The following is a 20,754-nucleotide window of genomic DNA, read 5'->3' as shown; positions in this document are numbered from 1 at the left end:
GTGATCCTAAGATAATTAAGGCAAAATCAAATTTTAACATTGCAAACAATTTAGTTTTAATATCAATGGACCTATTCTTAGGTCATAAAGTCTAGCTGCCAACAAGATTCATCCCTGTACATGGATACAGTGGTCCAGCCTTAATATATCAGTAAACCAGCATGGTGCCTGCTCACGTGGTCATCCTCAGCATGGCAGACCATGTGGTATTTTCCAGAGTAGTTCTAATCTGGAGTTACGAGTTTATAGATTTCATGACATCAGATTCAGCAAAGCCCAGAGGCAATCCCGAGCCTGGGCAGCTAGTTCTAATCATCAACTGAGCTATAACCGAGACACACAGAACATGCAAATCCAGACATCCAAGACAAGTTAAAACAAGCACAGAGTGGCCATATAGTCATATGTCTTTACCCACACATAGAAAGTAGACAGGATTTTTAATGAAAAAAACTTTTAACAGAAAGATGTACAAACTTTTCCCAGGAAACCATGTCAGATGACCAACTTAAAATAAAAGACATTTGGGCTGGGGAGATGGCTCAGTAGTTAAGAGCACTGGTTGATCTTCCAGAGGTCCTGAGTTCAATTCCCAGCATCCACGTGGTAGCTCAGAACCATTTGCAATGGGATCTGCTGCCCTCTTCTGTCATGAAGATGTAAAGAAGACAGAACACTTACACACATAAAAAACAAACAAACAAATAAATAAAAGACATTTCCCAGCCAAAGCATGGCTCCTATCAGGTTGGGCAGCCCGCTGCCTGGAGAAGGTACTGCGGCTACCAACCACGTGGCCATCTACATCATGATGAGGTCACCAGCCAAGATGAAGGAGAGTCATGTGGTGCTGTGTAAAAAGATATATAGATATATAGATATAAATATATAGATAAAGATATATTAAACGGGAGTTGAGGAAATAAGAAGGAAAGGAGAAGGAAGAAAGTAGAGAATTTTTTCTTGGTTCCCCGACTGTCTGACCCAAGAAGTACTGAGGCCAGTCTCAGTCCAGGGGGATGGGCAAAGGCGGGTAGCCCCGCCAGAGATCGGAGTGGTGGTATTGGATGGACGGCAAAGCCTCTGGTGAGTGAGAAAGCAGACTTGTCACAGGCAGGAGGGAGCAGATCTGCTGTGGGTGGAGGCAAGTAAGTGGGTACCTTTGGCGGGCCCTGCCAAGGTATGGCACCAAACAAACACGCCCCACGTAGCAGAGTTAGTGGAAGAGGTCTGAGGGAGGAGGAAAGGAAGAAACGTGAAAGGAGTCGCCACAGCCTGTAGCCGTGGGCGTCCCTCGGAAAGGAAGGGTGACCAAGGACCAAGCCGTTACCACACTCAACAGGGGTCGGGCTTGGCATGGCTAAGCCAGAGGAGTCCAGGCATCTAGTACCAGGATTTTCGAGGAGGCCAGGGGGTGAGAACGAAAACCGAACTCCAAGAGACATCTCATCCATAGAAAGGTCAGGGATAGCGTCACAAAGCCTGAAGGGCCTAAAGGGGCTGTGGGATTGTGGGCAGCACCCAGCTGAAACTTACAATGTCGTAGCTGGTGGCGGGTCATCAGGTGAGCTGGAAGCGGAGCCTGGTGTGGGCAGACAAGGGTCCAGTCCAGAGTCCCAACATACCTCAAGTTGAGGAACCGCCAGAAGAACCCGCCGAGTTTTCATAGCACCAATTTTGTAAAAATTTGCACGAGAGGCCTTGGCAGGTTTGGACCAAGGTGCTCCACGGCAGGGGAGAACTAGGTTCCATCTCCTGTACCCTAGATACTTTCAGTGGGGTCAGAGAATTGGCTGGAAGTGTTGTAGAAACGAGAGGAGGTTTTTGGGGTTTTTTTGTTTTGTTTTTTTTTTTAAACAAGGTCTCACTGTGTATCCCAGGCTGGCCTTGAACTCACAGAGATCCACGTGCCTCTGCCTCCTGAGTGCTGGGATTAAAGGTGTATACCACATCCACCAAGAGGAAGTTTCTGATGGAGGGGACTACTTGCAGGTAGCAGAGACAGATGAGTGAGGATCACGGGCCATCTGAGGGGTCAGTAGGAGCTGTGTGTCTTGGCTGCCTTAGAGAGAGGGTGGAGTAGGCATCACAGCCAAAGAGCAACGTAGCGAACCTGCCCAGTACCCGCGGGGGCGGCAGCGGCGGCGGCGACGGCGATTTTGGAGCTGTCTTTTCCTTCTAGGAGAAGCAGTGGAGGTGATCAGATAGAGGAAGGCTCTGAAGAAGTCAGTCCCCGGCCAGCTGATGAGTGACGTCCTGGGGTGCAGGGCACACGTGTAGAAGGCACGCAGGACAGCAGCAATGATCATTTCACTCACCGACAGGGAGGAGTATACTGACATCAAAGCGCTGAAGCCAATTAACGTCACTGGGCACAGCACAGTCTCAGCAAAGCGGAAAAGTCCCCTTTGAGTGTGTGGGACGGTGTCGTGGGCTAACCAGCAGCCAGGGACTCAGAGAGGCTCAGAGTCTGCCATGGGGTGTGCTGGAGTCCCTGGGATGCAGGGCAGTTTTCTGGCTCACGAGTTCGAGGTCACTGCACACCCTGCCATCTCACCATCTGGCTGGGAAGGCTTTTCTTTAGTTCCTTTTCACAAGGTGGAAGCTTAGCTGGGTGGGATCTCGCCCTGAAGTCACCACTCCCTTTATTCCATTTCTTAACCTGTTTATCTCCTTGAACACAGGGCTTAGCTCCATTCCACTTCCTGGTGCTCCTTTTCTCCTCAAATTGTACAATTTCTGTTTTTCCTTGCTAAGCTTGCTCCTTGTCATTATAGATTTTTTTACATGTGTCAACACTGGTAACCACGTGACAGAGTCTATCCTAGACTGTTCTGAGATGTCCTCTGTCAGCGGAATTAATCCAAATCTTTTCACTTTAGCCTCAGGCAGACGCTGGACAAGGGAAAAAAGCAGCCACATTCTTCATCAAAATACCACAGGAAAGATCTCTAGAGAGCATTAAAATTCTTCTCCTTGGGAACCTCTTGAGTCAGCCCACCACAGTTCACATCACTCTTAGCACCACTGTCGTCCATGCTCCAACTAGTACGGCCCACTAAGCAGCACTTGAAATGTACACTTGCTTCCCTTACCCTAACTCCCAAAGTCCAAACCCCTCCAAATAAAAGGAGCTGGTACCCCACTCCTGGTACCAACTTTTGTCTTAGGATTTCTATTGCTGTGAAGAGACACCATGATCATGATACCTCTTATAAAGGAAAACATTTCATTGGAGCTGCCTTAAAGTTTCAGAGGTTTAGTCCTTTATCATCATAGTAGGACATGATGGTGTGCAGGCAGACATGGTGCTGGAGCTGAGAGCACTACATCTTGATTGGCAGGTAACAGGAAGCGATCTAGGGCACTGGGTGTGGCTTCAGCATATATGAGACCTCAAAGCCCACCCCCACAGTGACACACTTCCTCCAACAAGGCCCTACCCATTGCAGCAAAGCCACACCTCCTAATAGTGCCACTACCTTTGGAGGCACACGTGGTCCATTGAGTGCCTCCGTGGAGCATTGCCGGTGTGGTTCCAGAGGAAGCACTAGTTTGAGGGTAGAGAGGTAGGTGTTGGGAAAGGGTTCCAGTTTTATGGGTCTGGAGTTGTTCAGAGATTCACCAGTCTGACCATTAATGAATGTCAACAAAGAAAATGCTTTTATTCGTATCCTGGCCCCAGGTCTACACCTGGGACTTGGGATTCTGGAATTCAGAGCCCAGCCACCTCAGTCAGGGATTTAAAAAGGCAAAGAATGCAAAGTTACAATTTGTTCTTGTGCCAACAGAAGGTCATCTTATGCAAAGCAACTTGTTTACAGAGGCAGAAACAGCTGTAAAAAAAAAAAATGTAACCCTTAACAGCCCTTAACATTTGGAGGTCAATTTTGCTTTGTAACTTCTCTTGAGCACAGAGATTTTAAACTTTTAAACATAAAGTTATCCATGAACATAATGTTAGCCACCACATCAGAAAAGGTGAGCATACATAGGGAGCTCGGGAAGAGGGTAGCTTTGGTGAAAGGAGAATAATTTCAAACCAGGAACCAGAAACGTTCATGTGAGAACTTGTAAAGAATTAACAAAGGACTCTGAGCAGTGTGCAAAAGCAGTGTGCAAAAGCAGTGTGCAAAAGCAGTGTGCAAAAACAGTGTGCCAGGTCCTAAGAACCACAGGTTTAAGGTACAAAGAGGTGAGGTCACAGGACCCTTGGGGCCCTGAGGAGGTTTCCTTATGGGGAGTATCAGATAGTCAGGTCTACCTGCAGAACAAGTATTCTGAGCATTAGAATGAATAACACAATTCTAAGAAGCCAAAAGAAGGGGAAATGGACCAGTTTGGGGGGTTTTAGGAATGAAGCAAGAAAGAGGCAAAGATGGTCAGGTCTCTGGTACTAGCAGTAAGAAAGAAGTGAGTCTGAGAAGTGCTTAGGAAATAAAATGACTTGATGGCTAACAGAAAATAAGAGGAAAGATCAAGGATCACTCCTGGGATTCTGAACTGGTGCCAGCTCATAAGGGTAGCAATCTTGGTGGTTTTGCTGTGACTGCTATAATGTTTAATCTTCATTGTCAAATTGACTGGATTCTGAATCATCTAGGAGACATAGCTCTAGGTGAGTTAAATCTCACCTAGATTAATTGATTTAACTGACGAGGGGGGGTTCATCCTGAATGTACATGGCACCAACCCATTGGCTGGGAGCCCAGACAGTTAATAAACAAGAAAAAAGTACAAAGTCAACTGAGTACCCAGCCTACTCTCTGATTCCTGACTGGGGACATAATGTATCTAGTCTTCTCACATTGCCCCTGTTATGAATGCCTTCTAAACCAGGGAAAAATCCTCCTCCCTGAGGTTGTCTTTGTCAAGCATGTTGCCACAGTGATGAGAAAAGTCATACTGAATGAATGAAAAACAGAAAGGAAGGCGACTGATCCTGGTTGTGGTGGAGGAGAGGGTTTATTACAGATATGTGGGACAACAGAGGCAGAGGCAGGGGACATCTGGCAGAGTCCAGAGTGGACATGTATTGTGCCCAAAATCCGGACCCCCAAAAGACCACCAAGAGACCAAATTCAATGCAAAAAAAAAAAAAAAAAAAGTAGTCTTTAACGCGAGTTAACTTGGGCCACTCTAGGCCACTCGATGTCCAAGCAATGCATCAGCAGAACAGGAGAGACCTCAAGCAGCACAGGAAGAGTTTTTTTTTTTTTTTTTTTTTTTTTTTTTTTTTTTTTTTATAGTAGTTAGACAAGGGGGGCTTGGGAGATTCCAAGACTGCCTACTTACAGACCTGGGATTGGCTCAAGCCCTGGTTAGGGGTATCTGGACTGAGCTGATTGGTTCTCTTGGGTCTAGGGAATTATTACAACATTTCAGTCTCAGCAGAGGGACACCTAGAGTTGTTTGTCTGATTCTGATTGTCCCTCCTCTGTGGGGGGAGGTGTTTATGGCGCTCTCTGTAACTAGGGCAAAGGTTAGGGGCAGTCAGGATTGGGGGCATCCTGCTCAGGCCTTTTTGCTGTGGCTGCACTTCTACTGAGGCCTGGGTCTCTCACATGACTAGACTGAGCTGGGCCATGAGGGAGGGGAGAGAGAGAGAGAGAGAGAGAGAGAGAGAGAGAGAGAGAGAGAGAGAGAGAGAACCAAGTGTAGCAACCAGGAGGGCCAAAGGTACAAAGGCAGTGTGTAACCCAAATGGTTGGATTATATAGCTAAGATTATATAGGCTGAGGAGTTCAGGGTAGGGGATGGGGTATGCCAGCCAAAAGGGCCTTGCAACTGTCAGGGCCTGTGGATGGGTGGACCCTGGCTGCTAATGTCCACTTTGATAGGTTAAATAGACACCCTAGCCATTTGTCCCAGGTTTGAAACCTAATACTAATGTATCCATGAAGTTGTTAATTGGGAAGGTTAAGAAACTTAATGCTGAAACTCTTCCATGGGCCTATTCAAAGGCAAAGGAGAAAAGGCCCTGGAAATTTTGTCTTCTAAAATCCATATTCTTTCTCTTAAAGAGGTTCCAATCCTACTTCAGCTGATATTACAAAATATATAAATATACAAAATCCAAATATATACAAAATATCTATAAAACCTCAATCCACTCCTGCTGAATCCCCTCCCCACTCATCCACTACTGGCACCTGATCATCTCCCCCGACAGCTGCCATTGTGTCTCAACACCTTTGTCATCATTCCAGGGCCTTTTACCAACTGGACAGTCCAACCTAGGAGCTGCCCTTTGCCTCCTGTCCTAGTTAGCGTCTCTATTGCTGTGAAGAGACACCATGACCATGACAACTCTTATAAAGAAAACATTTAATTGAGGGGGCTCACTTACAGTTTCAGAAGCTCAGTCCATTATCATCTTAGTGAGAAGCATGGCGGCATGCAGGCAGATGTGGTGCTAGAGTAGTAGCTGAGAGTACTACATCTTGTAGGCAACAGGAAATCAACTGAGACACTAGGTGGTATCCTAAACACAGGAAACCTCAAAGCCTGCCCCCCACAGTGACACACTTCCTCTAACAAGGCCACACCCACTCCAACAAAGCCACACCTCCTAATAGTGCCACTCCCTCTGAGCTTATGGGGGCCGATTACATTCAAACTGCCACACCTCCTTTGTCCAAAATTACTTTCCCAGCAATGCTTGTAGTTTCGGTAAGATAACTTTGTTTGTCAGTCCTCTGAGACCGATGGCAGCAGAGTGCTTTCATGAGACTGTTTTGTTGAACTTTCTTGTTTGCTGGTCATTTTCCATGGAATCCCCAGCAGTCATTCAGCAGTGACTGATTTCAGCAGTCTTCTCCCTACAGAAACCATCTGATGCTGGCAAACATCACCCTTAATTGTGGCCAAGGGGTACATTGAGCATGTGATCACACTTCAGAATTCCCTGTTTGATGATAGTGAGTCAAGGGCAATTTGCCTTTTAGACTATTAACCTTTGACCATTCATTATTCGATAGTGCCTGTCTCTGGAGTGGAGCTGGTTGTCACCTGTAGTCCCAGGCTGCTCTGACTCAGTCTGTCGTCATTGTTACTCTCCGCAATGTCACCTGATAAATGACTTCTGAGAGTTCTTCTGTTATCTGAGCAGCTGCTGTGCCGTCTACGAAAAATCTAATTTCACTTTCTAAGCTTTTCCTCCTCATAACACCCCATCTGTTTCAATAGACTCTCATTCAGACACTCTAAAATAGGACCCATCGTATCAATTTATTATCTCAGTAATCGCAATAAACAAGACACTCTCTCTATGTCCTTATTTTAGGGCTGAGGCAGGCCTACCATCGTTCTGAGGAAGCACATGCTGTTCAGCCTCATGTCAGAAAAGAGGAAGCCCTCTTCATCTCTGGGCTGCTGTCCTTCAGTTTTCTATTGAGTGGGTGCTGTCAGGGGAAATTTCTACAGAAGTAAATGAAGTTAAGGCGTGTTTCCCTGCAAGACGCTTCTGAGTCACATCATGCGGTGGTGATGGCTCATACCAGATTTTTCTTAGGGCTCTTCTTCACACTTTCATGCCTGTAACACGTCATTTGGTAGAAATCAGAGGTTCAGTGAGGCTGGTGGCAGCAGCCAAACCCCAGGGACTTATCCTGATTAAAGAGCTCAGGGGAATACCATCATCATTCCTCATAAAAGAAAAAGTCATTTCCAGCCAGGCCCCCTGTCACATGTCACCCACATATAACCCCAGTAACTGGGAGCTGGAGGCAGGGGATCAAGAGTTCAAAGACATCCTCAACTACATAGACAGTTCAAGGCCAGCTTAGGCTACATGAGACCCAATTTCACAACCAAACAACAGAAAAACAAAAAGTCTGAACATAAAAAAGGCATTTCCACAGGGAGAGCAGGAAGATTTTGGTTTCCTCCACAACACTGAACAGGTGCAGCAGAGAGTGGGAGGTGTGTGTGTGTGTGTGTATGTGTGTGTGTGTGTATGTGTGTGTGTGTATGTGTGTGTGTGTGTATATGTGTGTGTGTATGTGTGTGTGTGTGTATGTGTGTGTGTGTGTGTATGTGTGTGTGTGTATGTGTGTGTGTGTGTATGTGTGTGTGTGTATGTGTGTGTGTGTGTATGTGTGTGTATGTGTGTGTGTGTGTGTATGTGTGTGTGTGTGTATGTGTGTGTGTGTGTGTGTATGTGTGTGTGTGTGTGTTTATGTACGTGTATGTGTGCGCTTGCGTGGATGTCCCCATTTCTTTTTTGAGAAAATACTGTTTTGTCTAGCTTTCACCCCTGCTCTGTGACAGTCTTTTGGTGTCTGTGTTCCTGTGGAGGATACAGGGATGCTGTGCCTTAGTGGTTGGAGTAAGGTACAAACAGAAGCCTGGCAGAGCCGGGGGAAGGTGGTAGGAGACAGTGCTGGGCACCTGTAAGGCCTGAGCAGGTGTGGACTACATGCCTCCATGCTAGGGTCGAGGTGTACAGTACTTGTGCAGTCCTTGATTTTCAGAAGCAGGCAGCAGGAGAACTTAGTGGGACACCAAGCTTCCTTTCAGGAACATATAATGTGAACTCTGACCTTTGCTCCCCTAAGAAAACTACAGAGAATAGCAAAATTCTATACTATCTGGTCAATCCAGAACCAGCACTAATGAGCCCGATACACAAACAAGGCCAAAGCCTGTATATTATATAAACATTCATGCCTAGCCATTTCCTTCCTTCCTTCCTTCCTTCCTTCCTTCCTTCCTTCCTTCCTTCCTTCCCTCCCTCCCTCCCTCCCTCCCTCCCTCCCTCACTCACTCACTCACTCCTTCCCTCCCTCCCGTTGCTGGAGGGCTTCTTTCCAGGTTCCACCAAGCCCCGCAGTCCCACAATCCACATATAAAATAATCACTCAGATGCTTATATTACTTATAAACTGTATGGCTGTTCAGGCTTCTTGCTAACTGTTCTTTTATCTTAAATTGACCCATTTCTATAAATCTATACCTTGCCACGTAGCTAGTGGCTTACCGGCGTCTTTACATGCTGCTTGTCCTGGCGGTGGCTGCAGTGTCTCTCCCCCTTCTTCCTGTTTCCCCAATTCTCCTCTCTCCTTGTCCCACCTATACTTCCTGCCTGGTCACTGGCCATCAGTGTTTTATTTATATAGAGAGATATCCACAGCACCCTCCCTCTCTCTCTCTCTCTCTCTCTTTCTTCTTCTTTTTTTTTTTTGTCTCTGTTCTGTTGGTGGTTAACTAAGTGGGAAGGGACCACTGAGAAGGTATTTTACATAAAAGGAACTAGAAAGCTATCAAAGACCTGCAAACCTTTTTTTGCAGCAGATTTTACCGCTTCCCTCTTCTGCCCACAACCAGCCCTAGCTGCACACACAGTACAGTGCCTGAATAAGACTTCCCCAGCTTCTGATTCAGTCACAGAGCTGCAGGCAGGCAATGACTGCTGACGGTGAATGAGTTTCCTCCAGTGGTGTGTCCACTGATAGGTTTCCCAATCCTCAGCAGTCAGCCCTAAACACATGTACACACTGGTAATGCCAGTGTGTGTGTGTGTGTGTGTGTGTGTTTAGGCTCAAAGGAAACTCCAATTCTCCAGACTTCAAAAGACAGTCCAATGAGCTCAGCCTGGACTATAGGAGGATTTATGGTGTTTAGATGAAAGTCAGCATTCCTCGGGGACTTGTGAAACCGGATTTTCATCTAGCCCAAGGAGGCTTTTCCCTCAGCTCTGGCAGAAGGGACATATGGCTACCTGCGGTGCCCATTAGCATCTCACAGCTCTTCCTGGCCTCCAGACTCCTTCAGTACCACAAATACCTGTTACACATTTCAAAGTCACGCTGACAGTTTAGCCCTCACCTTCCCTAAACTCCTCCTAGCTCCCACTCCCTCCCCACAGCTACTCATTCCCACAGCCTTGCTTCTGTCTGTCTGTCCGTCTGTCTGTCTGCCCGTCTGTCTGTCTGTCTGTCTGTCTGTGTGTGTCCGTCTGTCCGTCTGTCTGGTGTCTCTCTTCCACTTTTGCTTCTCTCAGTACGTGTTTTCTGTTCTCTCCCCGCTGCTGTTCCCCCCTCTCTTGTTATAGTCCTGGTTATCTGCTGACCATGGTCAGAGTCTTTCTCTCTCTGCTCTGGATGCTTCCAGATGCCTCTGGCTGTTCTCTCCTAGATACAATAAAAACCTTACCCCTAACCATACCATGGAGTGGTCATGGCATCAGTTTATACGAATGTGCCTGTGTGTAATACAAATGCTCATAGAAGAAGTCGTGAATTTGAGTCAGGGTGGTGGTGGGAAACAGGAAGGAGCTGAAAGGGAGAGGGGTGGAAATTACATAAATACAGTGTATTCATGTATGCAGTTCTCAAAAAATTAAAATTAAAAGAGATTTCCCCAGTGCCTGGCTTTTATGGAGGATAACAAATAAATAAAATAAATTATTTATTATCCACACTCAGCTCTTCTGCCAATTGCTATAGCTGTTCCTCAAAGGCCAGCGAGCGGCCGGGGAAGGACCACTCCTCAGCTGGTTCAGCTCAGCATTTGGCGTCCTGAGTCCTTGAGGTGGGAGGATTGTTAGGTTCTTCTTTCCTTCCTGACACTGTCCCTTCTCATCCTTCTTTGTCCTGCTCGCTCGCTTCTTTTCTGTGTCCTTGAGCCCAATACAACTCCTGCTCATTATCTTTCAAGCTGTGTTGCTATTTTTCTCCCAGGGTCCTCTGTTCCCTGTTGTGGCCAGCAATCTGTTTCCATCATTAGTGGCTGGAGGACAGGGAAGGGAGCTGAGTGAGCATAAGGCTCGGCTTCGGGTGACCGCTAAGGCTTCCCTGGCTGGAGATTATGAGAGGAAGCTGCCGAGCATTCTCCTAACTATTGTCCTATTATCTATTTGGAATCTAGATCGATTATCTCAGCATATAAATGTATGGCAATGAGATTCAAGTTGTTAGCTCAGCAAAGCAGCTCTGAGCTCTTCCTCTTTGACTAATGGGGTTCCAGTGCTACTCGTGGGACTATTATCCCTTGGGGTGGAGAGCAGGAAGGACACACATCCACTGAGCGTGTTGGACGTGAGATCACCTAGGCTCTAGGTTAGGAAAGAGGCGCAGTCCTTTCTTGTTGGGCTGCAGCCTGCGGTCTGCCCTTGTTACCTGTGAGGCCTCTGTGTCATCCCTCTTCCCGTGGGTTGTAATAATGGGAGCAAAGTATCCAGGGCACCAGGCAACTCCCTTGTCCTGACCTCCATAACCCATTTGCTTTTATTAATTATAATTTATTTTTTAGAGCTAATACAGGAGAACAAAAATCAGGCACATTTGTGAGGTGTACTGGGATGTTTCCATATCTGTACACTTTGTGAAATGTCCAAATCAGGGCCAACAAACCACTCTCCCCACATAGTCTATTTCTGTGCCATCTGTGTTTATAACAAAGGGGACTGATCACCTGCCTCAAAGGGAGAATCAGAAAAGTCACAGCTCTGAAAGTAACATCTGAAACAGAAGAGCAAGGGGCTGCTGTGTATGCCACCTACGCATTACGATCTTTTGGGAATCTTCTTTATGAGAACACTCCAGTCATCTGAGGCTGTGAGCCTTATAAACGAGCATCCCATGTTCTGTCCCTCGCAGAGATGCTTGTGTTCACGAGCATTTTGTCTATTCTGGAACCTCCTCCATCCTAAGTGCTCCATAAATATTTACTAAACCATCGAGTGACTCCTGTTGCCTGTAATAGCAGTGTTGGGAGCAGGAGCAGTTAATACCAGAAGATGTTAGTCATGAGGGCACCCACCAGCCATGTCCTCTGTTGCCTTCTGTAATTACAGGGGAATGAATGCCATGAGCCTTTTTACATTTTACTTTGTTGCATCCATTTATTTTGATCATCAAAAATCATACACACACACACACACACACACACACACACACACACCACAATTGTTGTGTACTAGGCATTGTAACTCTAAGTTGTTCTTTGTCTTTTTTTTTTTTTTCCTGGAGCTGAGAACCGAACCCAGGGCCTTGTGCTTGCTAGGCAAGCGCTCTACCACTGAGCTAAATTCCCAACCCCCCCTTTTTTAATTCTTGCAATAGTGCTATAAGGAATTGTGTTTGTGTTTTGATTCATTCAGCAATTATCAATCACATGGCAGTTAAGACTCAAAAATGAAAATGTTTTTCCTTCTGAAAAACAGTGACGGTTGTTTATAAGGAAACTGCATCTTGCCAATCCTTTCCACCATGGCTCATTTATTTATTTATTTATTTTTTTATTGCTTACGTTTAATATTTTACATAACCTGCATATTTACATGATCACCACCGAAGTGTGTCTGGATGAACAGTGGACATTAAAACATCATGTAATACAATGTAAATAGACCAAACAGAAGTGAATACTAATGCATATTCTTAAATTTTCCAACAATTTAAGAATTTTCAGAGAACTAATGATATGAAGGAAAAACCTGTTTAGAGTTGTATTGAAGTTAAAAACCCTCCTGGTGCTCTCTACTTCGGGGTCTCAGCGGTGAGAAGACGATGAGGTCGCCACCAAAGGAGACATATCTGGCGCGGTCTCGCTGTCTGGTCTCTACCCGTGTGCACGGACTGCTGCTGCTTAGGGCTGGGGGATTGAGAGGGTAGAGTTCAGAAGTGACCTGTCTGTGCAACGGTACTGACTGGGACACTTCGCCTTCTTCCTGTGAGGAGGCACTTGGTGAGGGGGAGTTTTTCTCAGGATTACTCATCAGCACATCTTGGGAGCTGACTTTAGAATGTAGCTCGGCACCTTCCACATCGGAAAGTGCCTCTGTCTGCTTAGTGTCATCGGCCACTCCACCAGCAGGAGAACAATCCATCGCGACATTCATCTTATTTACATCATGGTCTATGGCACTTGAATCTTGCTCTCCAGGACTCGAAGTGTCTTCCATTCTGCTGGACCTGCTTTCGAGAATGTCCGGAAACAATGTCTTAGCGACACTTTCACTCTTGCTGCTGTGAGGATCAGGATTCTCCAGCGAAACCCTTTGATTCGGAAGGTCCCCTGCAGCCCCACTCTCAGGAATGACTCTGCTGGCAGACTTAAGTGCTCCAAATCTCTGAGAACGACGTTCAGAAGAAAGTGCTGCAAACGACTTGACAGGACTCTCAATCCGGAAAAACCCGGCATCGAACACTATTTTGTCGACTTCCTTTGGTGCTTCCACAGCTGCGGCTGGGGCATGCTCCTCCTGCTTCAGTCTCTCTCTCATCGCATTTTTGATGGCAGCGAGCCGATTTCTAACCGCCATCCTTCCATCGTCATCCTGTTTTGCCTTGCTCGTTTTGGCAGGCACAATTTTTTTCCGGAGGACTTTTTTGCTTGGATTATTATCGTTTTTCCATCCAGCTTCCTCAAGTTTGATGAGGTTGTTGAATTTTTGGTTTACATCATCTACCTGAAAATTAACCATATCCCAAAATCCATCCAGGTTGGAACAGGTTGTCTCTTTTTCACCTCGTTTATATTCACAATTATCCACCAGCCCTTCAAACTGTTTGAATCTTTCCATAATAAGGAGTCTTGTTTGACCAACTGTTGTGCGAATAAGGTCTTTAGCATCGTCAGGAATGTCCAGTTCCAGCTTCCTGTCCCACTCCAGGCACTGTGAGGTTAACTTGTCAGTTTCTGACTGGAGGATTTTTCTGAAATACGGCACATCATGCTGTGGCTGAGACACCTGACCTTCCCCTTCTTCAAGTGATGTGACTCCTCCCACCGAAAGGCGACTGGAATCTGTAGTAGACGCTTCCTTTTGATTTAAGCCATGTTCTTCCTTACAGACTGCCGGAGAACCTAAAGCGCTCGGGGGGTCATTTCGTTCCTGCTGCACTGTGTCTGTAGAGCAAGTTAGAGATTTTTGCACCAAGATTTCATTTGCTGCATCTTGAGTTGTAGTGACTTCTGCTTTTAAAGGGTTCCAGTCACAACTGGGTGTCAAGAGAGCGCTGTCACTTCTATGACCCATGGGTGCCACTTGATAGGTCTTCAGACCGCACGGAGGCTGAAACACACAATGCGTGGGTGCGAAGGACTTCCTCTCCTTCACTGTCTTTGTTGAGCTCTCCACCTCTGGGAAGACGCCGCCCAGATCCATTCCATTCGTTACACTGGTCTGCGGATCCATACTATTTTCTTTATCAACTTTAGAGGGAAGGACCTTGCCAAGTTTGGCCTCCACCTTTCTGGCGGGTCTTCCTCTACTCGGGCCCACTCTTTCGGATTCATTCTCACCAGCAACTCTCGTAACTGGCTTTCTCGGGGCAGACGACACTGTTTGGGCCGTCTGCTTTGTCCTCTGAGGAGCAGCTGATCCAGTCACTCTCCCTGACGACACCATGGGCTGCATGACTTTTTTCTCTTTGTCCAGTATTTTCTTTTCAGAAGTTTGTTTTTGGACACATCGTGTTGTTTGAAGAACATTCTTGCTCTCAATCTTAGTGTGTTCCATGTGGTCTTTGGCTTTGGATCTTGTAATCCGCCCATTGTATGGAAAAGCCTTCTCGGGCTGGGTCCTCACACTCCTCTGGTCTGTGATGGGGAAGCTGGGGGCAGCAGGCTGGGTCCTCACACTCCTCTGGTTTGTGACAAGAAAGCCCGGGGCAGCAGGCTGGGTTCTCACACTCCTCTGGTCTGTGATGGGGAAGCTGGGGGCGGCAGGCTGGGTCCTCACACTCCTCTGGTCTGTGACGAGGAAGCCCGGGGCAGCAGGCCTGTAGAGACCCACTTTAAACACTCCTCGCTTAGCTTTCTCTCGTTGTTCTTTCAATTTCTGAAGCTGCTTTTCTTCCTTGTATTTCTGGAGGAGCTGCTTCCGCTGGTCACTCAGAACCGTTTTCTCTGACTTTGTTTTGGTACTGGCCTTTTCTGGAGCGAGGTCTAGAGACATCTCATGTATATTAACAAGGTCTCTACCTTCCAATGGAATGTTGACATCTTTCAAGCCGAAGTGTCTGTTTCGTTCATATACCTTGTGTCTGTTTTCCTTCTGAGATAATGACTTCCTGTGAGCAATCTGGGTTCTGATCATTTCAGTGCTTAAATCTTTCCGAAGCCGACTGGCAAAATGTGAAGACATCCTGAAGCCGCTTCTGGGCACGTTCCCCGACAATCCCGCAACAGAGAAACCTCCGCAGACCCGCAGTGGGAGCGCCTCGAGCCGGCCCTGAACTCCATGGCTCATTTAAATACTTAACACAAATCCCATGCATTCAGCATTATTATCTCCAGTTTATAAATACAGAAATCAGACCATGAGAGGTTAAATAACTCTCCCCAGATCACAGAGCTGGTAGCTGGCAAGGCTAAAATCTGTGTGCCTGTCCGCTCAGCTGCAGATCCCTCGTGGCTGCTCTTTAATTCTGCGGCCTGGGATGGTGGCTAGGAGGAATTGTCCATGGGCCTTGACTGCAGGACCTCATGGCCAGCAGGCAAGTACAACTGAATAAAGTATTAAGCAGAACAGTCTGAGGCTGCCCGGAGAGAATAAACAATCTGTCTGGGGGTCAAGGAGGGATTTAGTGTGAGAAGTCCTTGAAAACTGAGGCCAAGGGAAAGGGCTTTATTGAGCAGATCCACAGGGTATCGCTTTCGAGTAGAAAATGACTTCTTATCCAGTGGAAACACAATAGATGGAGGTTAAGATTATTTTACTCCTTAATCTTATTGTTGTTGCTATTGTTTTGGTCAATGAATACATTCATTATATAATATTTACTGAGTGGGATAATGGATATCACACTGTGATGTATTTTAATTTCAGAAATGTTAGACTGTTTTAGTGTATGGATCTGTGAGAGTGTTTTGCTCTGTTCAAAGTATTTTTGATTAGTGAAAATACTAGAGAGTCAGACTTTAGTCTCACATTCTCTTTAATCAAGAAACTATAATATCACTGTTATTTAAGTAAAAATGATCTAAAGTGTGATCTGGAATAAAATAAAATACAAACACTTAACTACACAATATTTTCACCTATAAATTCAGTGACTTCATATACCATCTAAATTTCATCTGTGGATTGTCTTGGTCAGTTTTCTATTGCTGTGAAGAGACACCATGACAGCAGCAGCTCATAAAAGAAAACATTTAATTGGGGCTTGCTTGTAGTTTCAGAGGTTTAGTCCATTGTCATCAAGGTGGGAAGCATGGCAGCATGCGGCAGACATGGTGCTGGAGAAGCAGCTGAGAGTTCTACTTCTGGACCCTCAGGCAGCAGGAAGACAGAGACACTGGGACTGGCTTGGGGTTTTGAAACCTTAAACCTTCCCCACCACCCCACGGTCACACTTCCTCCAGTAGGGCCACACCTACTCTAACAAAGCCACGCCTTGTAGTCCCTCTAAAGGAGTACCACTTCTTGATGACCAAGCATTCAAATATACAAGCGTATGTATGGGGGCCATTCTCATTCAAACCACCTCCGGGGTGTTTGGACCTAGATTACATGCCCCAACTATGTTACAGAATGGTTGAAATAATCAAAATACTTAACAAAAACCTACCACTGTCCATATAGCTAGATACTGAAGTGGTTACACATAAATTGGCCCAGATGTGAGTCTTAAGGCATAATGAGCACAAGGCTGAGAATCCCCAAGCCCCAAATCCTGAATCCTTAGACTCTGGAACAATATACATTTCAGATTGTTCAAGCAATAAAAATCTGTGCAAACATTTCCAAATCTGAAAACCCTGATATCTGAAATACTCCTAGTCCCAAGTGTTTGGGATGATGGACAGATAACCTGCAACATACCTTGGCAGTCTTTCTTTTTTATTCATCCTGTTTTATTTAACAACTTCTGAGGAGTTGACCTGGCTCCTCTGAGATGCTGTTGTGTTCACATTACAAGATGCTTTGGGTAGGCTGGGTTAATGGTGGACACACAAATACCTTATTGGCAATAATTCACTGTGAATTTTAGTGAGTGGTAGCAGCAGCATTACCTTTCTACAGAGCATCCTCAAAATCGGATCCAACATGTCACCTCGGGCTGATCCAGAGCACCTCTGAGTTTTTCATAGTTCCCATAGTGACCATCAAGTTACAAGCTACTCCAGGGCTTATTCTCCTAGAAAGCGGAGTTTCCCAGAACAGTGTGTCATTACTAAAGCAGAGAGAGCTTGGACATTGTTCCCTCATTAAACCAGCCAGTGTTCCTCTGTAAAATATGGGTCTGACAACGTGGTTATCATCATTAGCCGGAGGCTGTCTGCAGGTTCACAGACTATGTCATGAAACTGTCAGGTTACGCATCTATTTTCTTCTGGCTGAATATCATCTTTAAGGAACAATGTTTTATTGGACAATTCACCGAGAGCAAACCAAGCTAGAATTTACCAACACAAAACTGAGACAGAAGAAAATGTGTGTGTGTGTGTGTGTGTGTGTGTGTGTGTGTGTGTCTGTCTGTCTGTTTGTGTGTGTTTAAAATGGGAGTGTCTGATCAAAGATGCTTTTATGGTGAATGAAAGCTTAACACAGCAAATACAGTATGTGATCACCAAGCCACAGGACCGAGTATTTCGCTTCACCATCCAGAGACCAGGGTTGAGGGTGGTTGTACAGGAAGATTTGTGTTTTGGGAATATTCACCATTGACACTAAATGAATGGCAGCGTCTTTTACCTTATGCAGCGATAACTGAAAAATATTTGTTGACAGTGTATTCATTGACCAAATGCTTGTTGAATTACTTGACTTGGGTTGGGTGGTTGAGATAAAGCTGCACAAGGCAGAACAGTGGTTCTGTTCCAGATGACTGGTGCTCCACAGAAGACGCAAAAGGCAGGAAGGGGGGAGAGGTAGGTTCTAGCTACAAAGTAGCCATGAGGCCTGGAAAAGCAGACTGACGATACTCCTGTCTCCTGTATTGTAGTATATCACCAGCCAAGCATTCCTTATATATTATGCATTTCTAGACTTGGTGACTGTCTTAGTCAGTGTTCTTTTGCTGTGAAGAGACACCAGGGTCATAGCAATTCTTACAAAGGAAAGTATTTAACCGGGTTTGCTTACAGTTCCAGAGGTTTGGCCCGTTCGCATCAGGTTGGAAAGCATGGTGGTTCATAAGCAGGCATGGTGGTGGGGAGGGAGGTGGCTGGGAGTTCTACATCCAGAGCCAGAGACAGCAGAAGAGAGACTCTGAGCTCGGCTTAGATCTTGAAAACCTCTAGGGCCCTCCCAGTGACACACTTCCTCCAGTAAGGCCACACCCATCCCGACAAGGCTACATCTTTTTTTTTTTTTTTTTTTTTTTGGTTTTCCGAGACAGGGTTTCTCTGTGTAGCTTTGCGACTTTCCTGGAACTCACTCTGTAGCCCAGGCTGGCCTCGAACTCACAGAGATCCACCTGCCTCTGCCTCCCGAGTGCTGGGATTAAAGGCGTGCGCCACCACCGCCCAGCTAAGGCTACATCTTTTAATCCATCTTAAGCAGTATAAACTCCCTGATGGCTAAGCATTCAAATATATGAGCCTGTGGGGGCCTTCTTATTCAGCCACCACAGCGACTGCCTATAAAAGGGTCAATAAAGACTTTAAAGGACAAGAAACTTGATTGGGGTCTGTTTTCTCAAGTGATACGTTGCTGGTTGTTTTTTGACAACTTGACACAAAGTAGAGTCACCTGTAGGGAGATGGTGCTGAGCTGTAGAAGAAAGCAAACTGAGCAAGCCATGGAGAACAAGTCAGTAAGCAGTGTTCCTCCATGATCTCTGCTTCAGTTTCTGCCTCCAGGTTCCTGTCCTGCTTGAGTTCCTGGCTTGGTTTCCCTTGATAATGGGCTGCAACCTGCAAGGCAAAGAAACCCCTTCCTCCCCAAGTTGCTTTTAGTCAGTGTTTCTCACAGCAACAGAGAAGCAAACTACAACAGATGCTTCTAGGTTTTGGGGAAGAGGCCAAGGTAGGCCTTCCTTGCTCAAGGCGATGTCTGCCTGGGGAACTTCAAGTGACCTTGCTTAGCTGGAGTATAAGAAAGGAGAAAGATGAGTAGCTGCGTAAAAGTGGCTTTGTAAGTGATGCTGAAGAGTATGAATTTTATTCTACAGGTGTCTTCATCAATTCTGTTGTCGTGAAGAGACACCATGACCATGGCAACTCTTACAAAGGAAAACATTTAATTGGGGCTTGCTTATATTTTCAGGGGTTTAGTCCATTATTGTTATGGTGGGAAGCATGGTGGCATGCAGGCAGACATGGTGCTGGAGAAGTAGCTGGGAGTTCTACATCCAGATCAGGAGAGAGAGGAGAGAGAGAGAGAGAGAGAGAGAGAGAGAGAGAGAGAGAGAGAGAGAGAGAGAGAGAGAGAGAGAGAGAGGAGCCTATGGGGGGTTTCTATTCAAACCACCACAACAGGGGTTAAGAAGCCAGTGAAGGTTTAGCAGCCAAGTCGTAACCCGAACATTCGATGAAAACATGTGTATGGTGTGTCTGCTACTTTTTAGCTCAGTGCTGAAATCTTACAAAATAAGATTCAGTCCAAAGAACCCAAAACCTAATAATAAAAGTAAGTTAGTAAAAGTCACAAATTTTTCAATAATGATAGAAAAGACATTACAGACTTGTGGCTGGGGAGATGGCTCAGTGGTGAGCGCTCCTGTAAGCATAAGAACTGAAGTTCAGATAACCACAACCCACATAGATGGGTGTGGCAGTCTGTGTGTAATTCCAATTCTGGGAAAAGCAGGGAGAAGGGCTCCCTGGGATGAGTGGGCTACCCAGGCTAGCTACATTAGCAAGTTCCATGTTTATTAATTGTGAGGCCCTGCCTCAGTGAATAAGGCAGAGAGTGATTGAGGAAGACTCCTAATGTCAACTTCAGGCTCACATGCATGTGCACACATGTGCATCCATGCATGAGAACATTTATGTGCGCGCGTGCGCGTGCACACACACACACCCCCCATACATATAGAGATGAAGAGAAAAGAAGTGCTTTTTAAGTATCTATCTTATGCCATGCATGCATTTGTTAAATGGTGGATTAGTTATTTTTCTTATAGCTGTGACAAAACACCCAACTGAAGCCACTTAAGGAAGGGAAGGCCTGTTTTGGCTCACCATTCCAGGATATAGTGCAGTATGGTGGAGGATGTCATGGTGGCAAGAGCTTAAGGCCGTTGGACAAGATTGTGTCTATAGTCAGAAAGTAACGGTCAGAAAATCCTCATGCTCACTTCACTTTCTCCTTTTTATTCAGTCCAGGACTCCAGCTCATGGAATGATGAAACCCATAGTACAGAATTATGGTGGGTCTTTCCCATTCAATTAATATAGTTAAGTATTGCTTCAGAGGTCCAGAGCCTTAGCTCTGTGATTCAAGATCCTATCAAGTTGACAATATGGTGATAACTCCAGCCCTTGTCAGTTGGACACCTAAACATTTTGAAGCTGTATCTTCCCACCCCTTATCTTTGTAGGTTCAGGACCATCTTATGATGCAAAATACATTCCTTCTGACTTTAAAAGTATTCATAGTCTTTAACAATTTCAACACCATTTAAAGGTCCAAAATCTCACTGAGACTAAGACAACTGTGAGCCCCCATGAAATAGAAAATCAAATAGAAAACAATGTTCAGTGTCTAATATCACATAATAAACACTAGAGAAGAAAGGTCAGACCAAAGACACTGAATCGTGCAGCTCTGTGTCTCCAGATAAAAATCGTTTGGGTCCAAAGGGCTTGGGTAGTCCTACCACTCACCCTGTCATCCGTGTACAGGCTCCCTCTTGA

General features: G+C 45.7%; 2 protein-coding genes and 1 pseudogene across 2 annotated transcripts in view; 1 reads left to right on the top strand and 2 right to left on the bottom strand.

Annotated features, from left to right (window-relative positions):
• Window positions 1-20,754, top strand: part of Ifrd1 (interferon related developmental regulator 1) — a 63,546-nt gene that overhangs the window by 10,565 nt on the left and 32,227 nt on the right. The window lies entirely within an intron of this gene.
• LOC119088971 lies at window positions 1,023-2,612 on the bottom strand (annotated as a pseudogene).
• LOC114695080 (disks large-associated protein 5-like) lies at window positions 12,249-15,182 on the bottom strand. The gene has a single exon (XM_028872273.2). The coding sequence runs from the start codon at window positions 15,092-15,094 to the stop codon at window positions 12,461-12,463; it is 2,634 nt and encodes an 877-aa protein (XP_028728106.1). The 5' UTR covers window positions 15,095-15,182; the 3' UTR covers window positions 12,249-12,460.

The sequence above is a fragment of the Peromyscus leucopus genome, chromosome 14 (genome assembly GCF_004664715.2).
Source record: "Peromyscus leucopus breed LL Stock chromosome 14, UCI_PerLeu_2.1, whole genome shotgun sequence".
In the NCBI taxonomy this organism is placed as follows: Eukaryota; Metazoa; Chordata; class Mammalia; order Rodentia; family Cricetidae; genus Peromyscus; species Peromyscus leucopus.
Note: the sequence above shows the minus strand (reverse complement) of the source record. Positions and strands in the feature narration are given on the sequence as shown.

Coding starts and splice junctions, on each gene's coding strand:
- LOC114695080 (XM_028872273.2), bottom strand. CDS start 15,094: ATGTCTTCACATTTTGCCAGTCGGCTTCGGAAAGATTTAAGCACTGAA.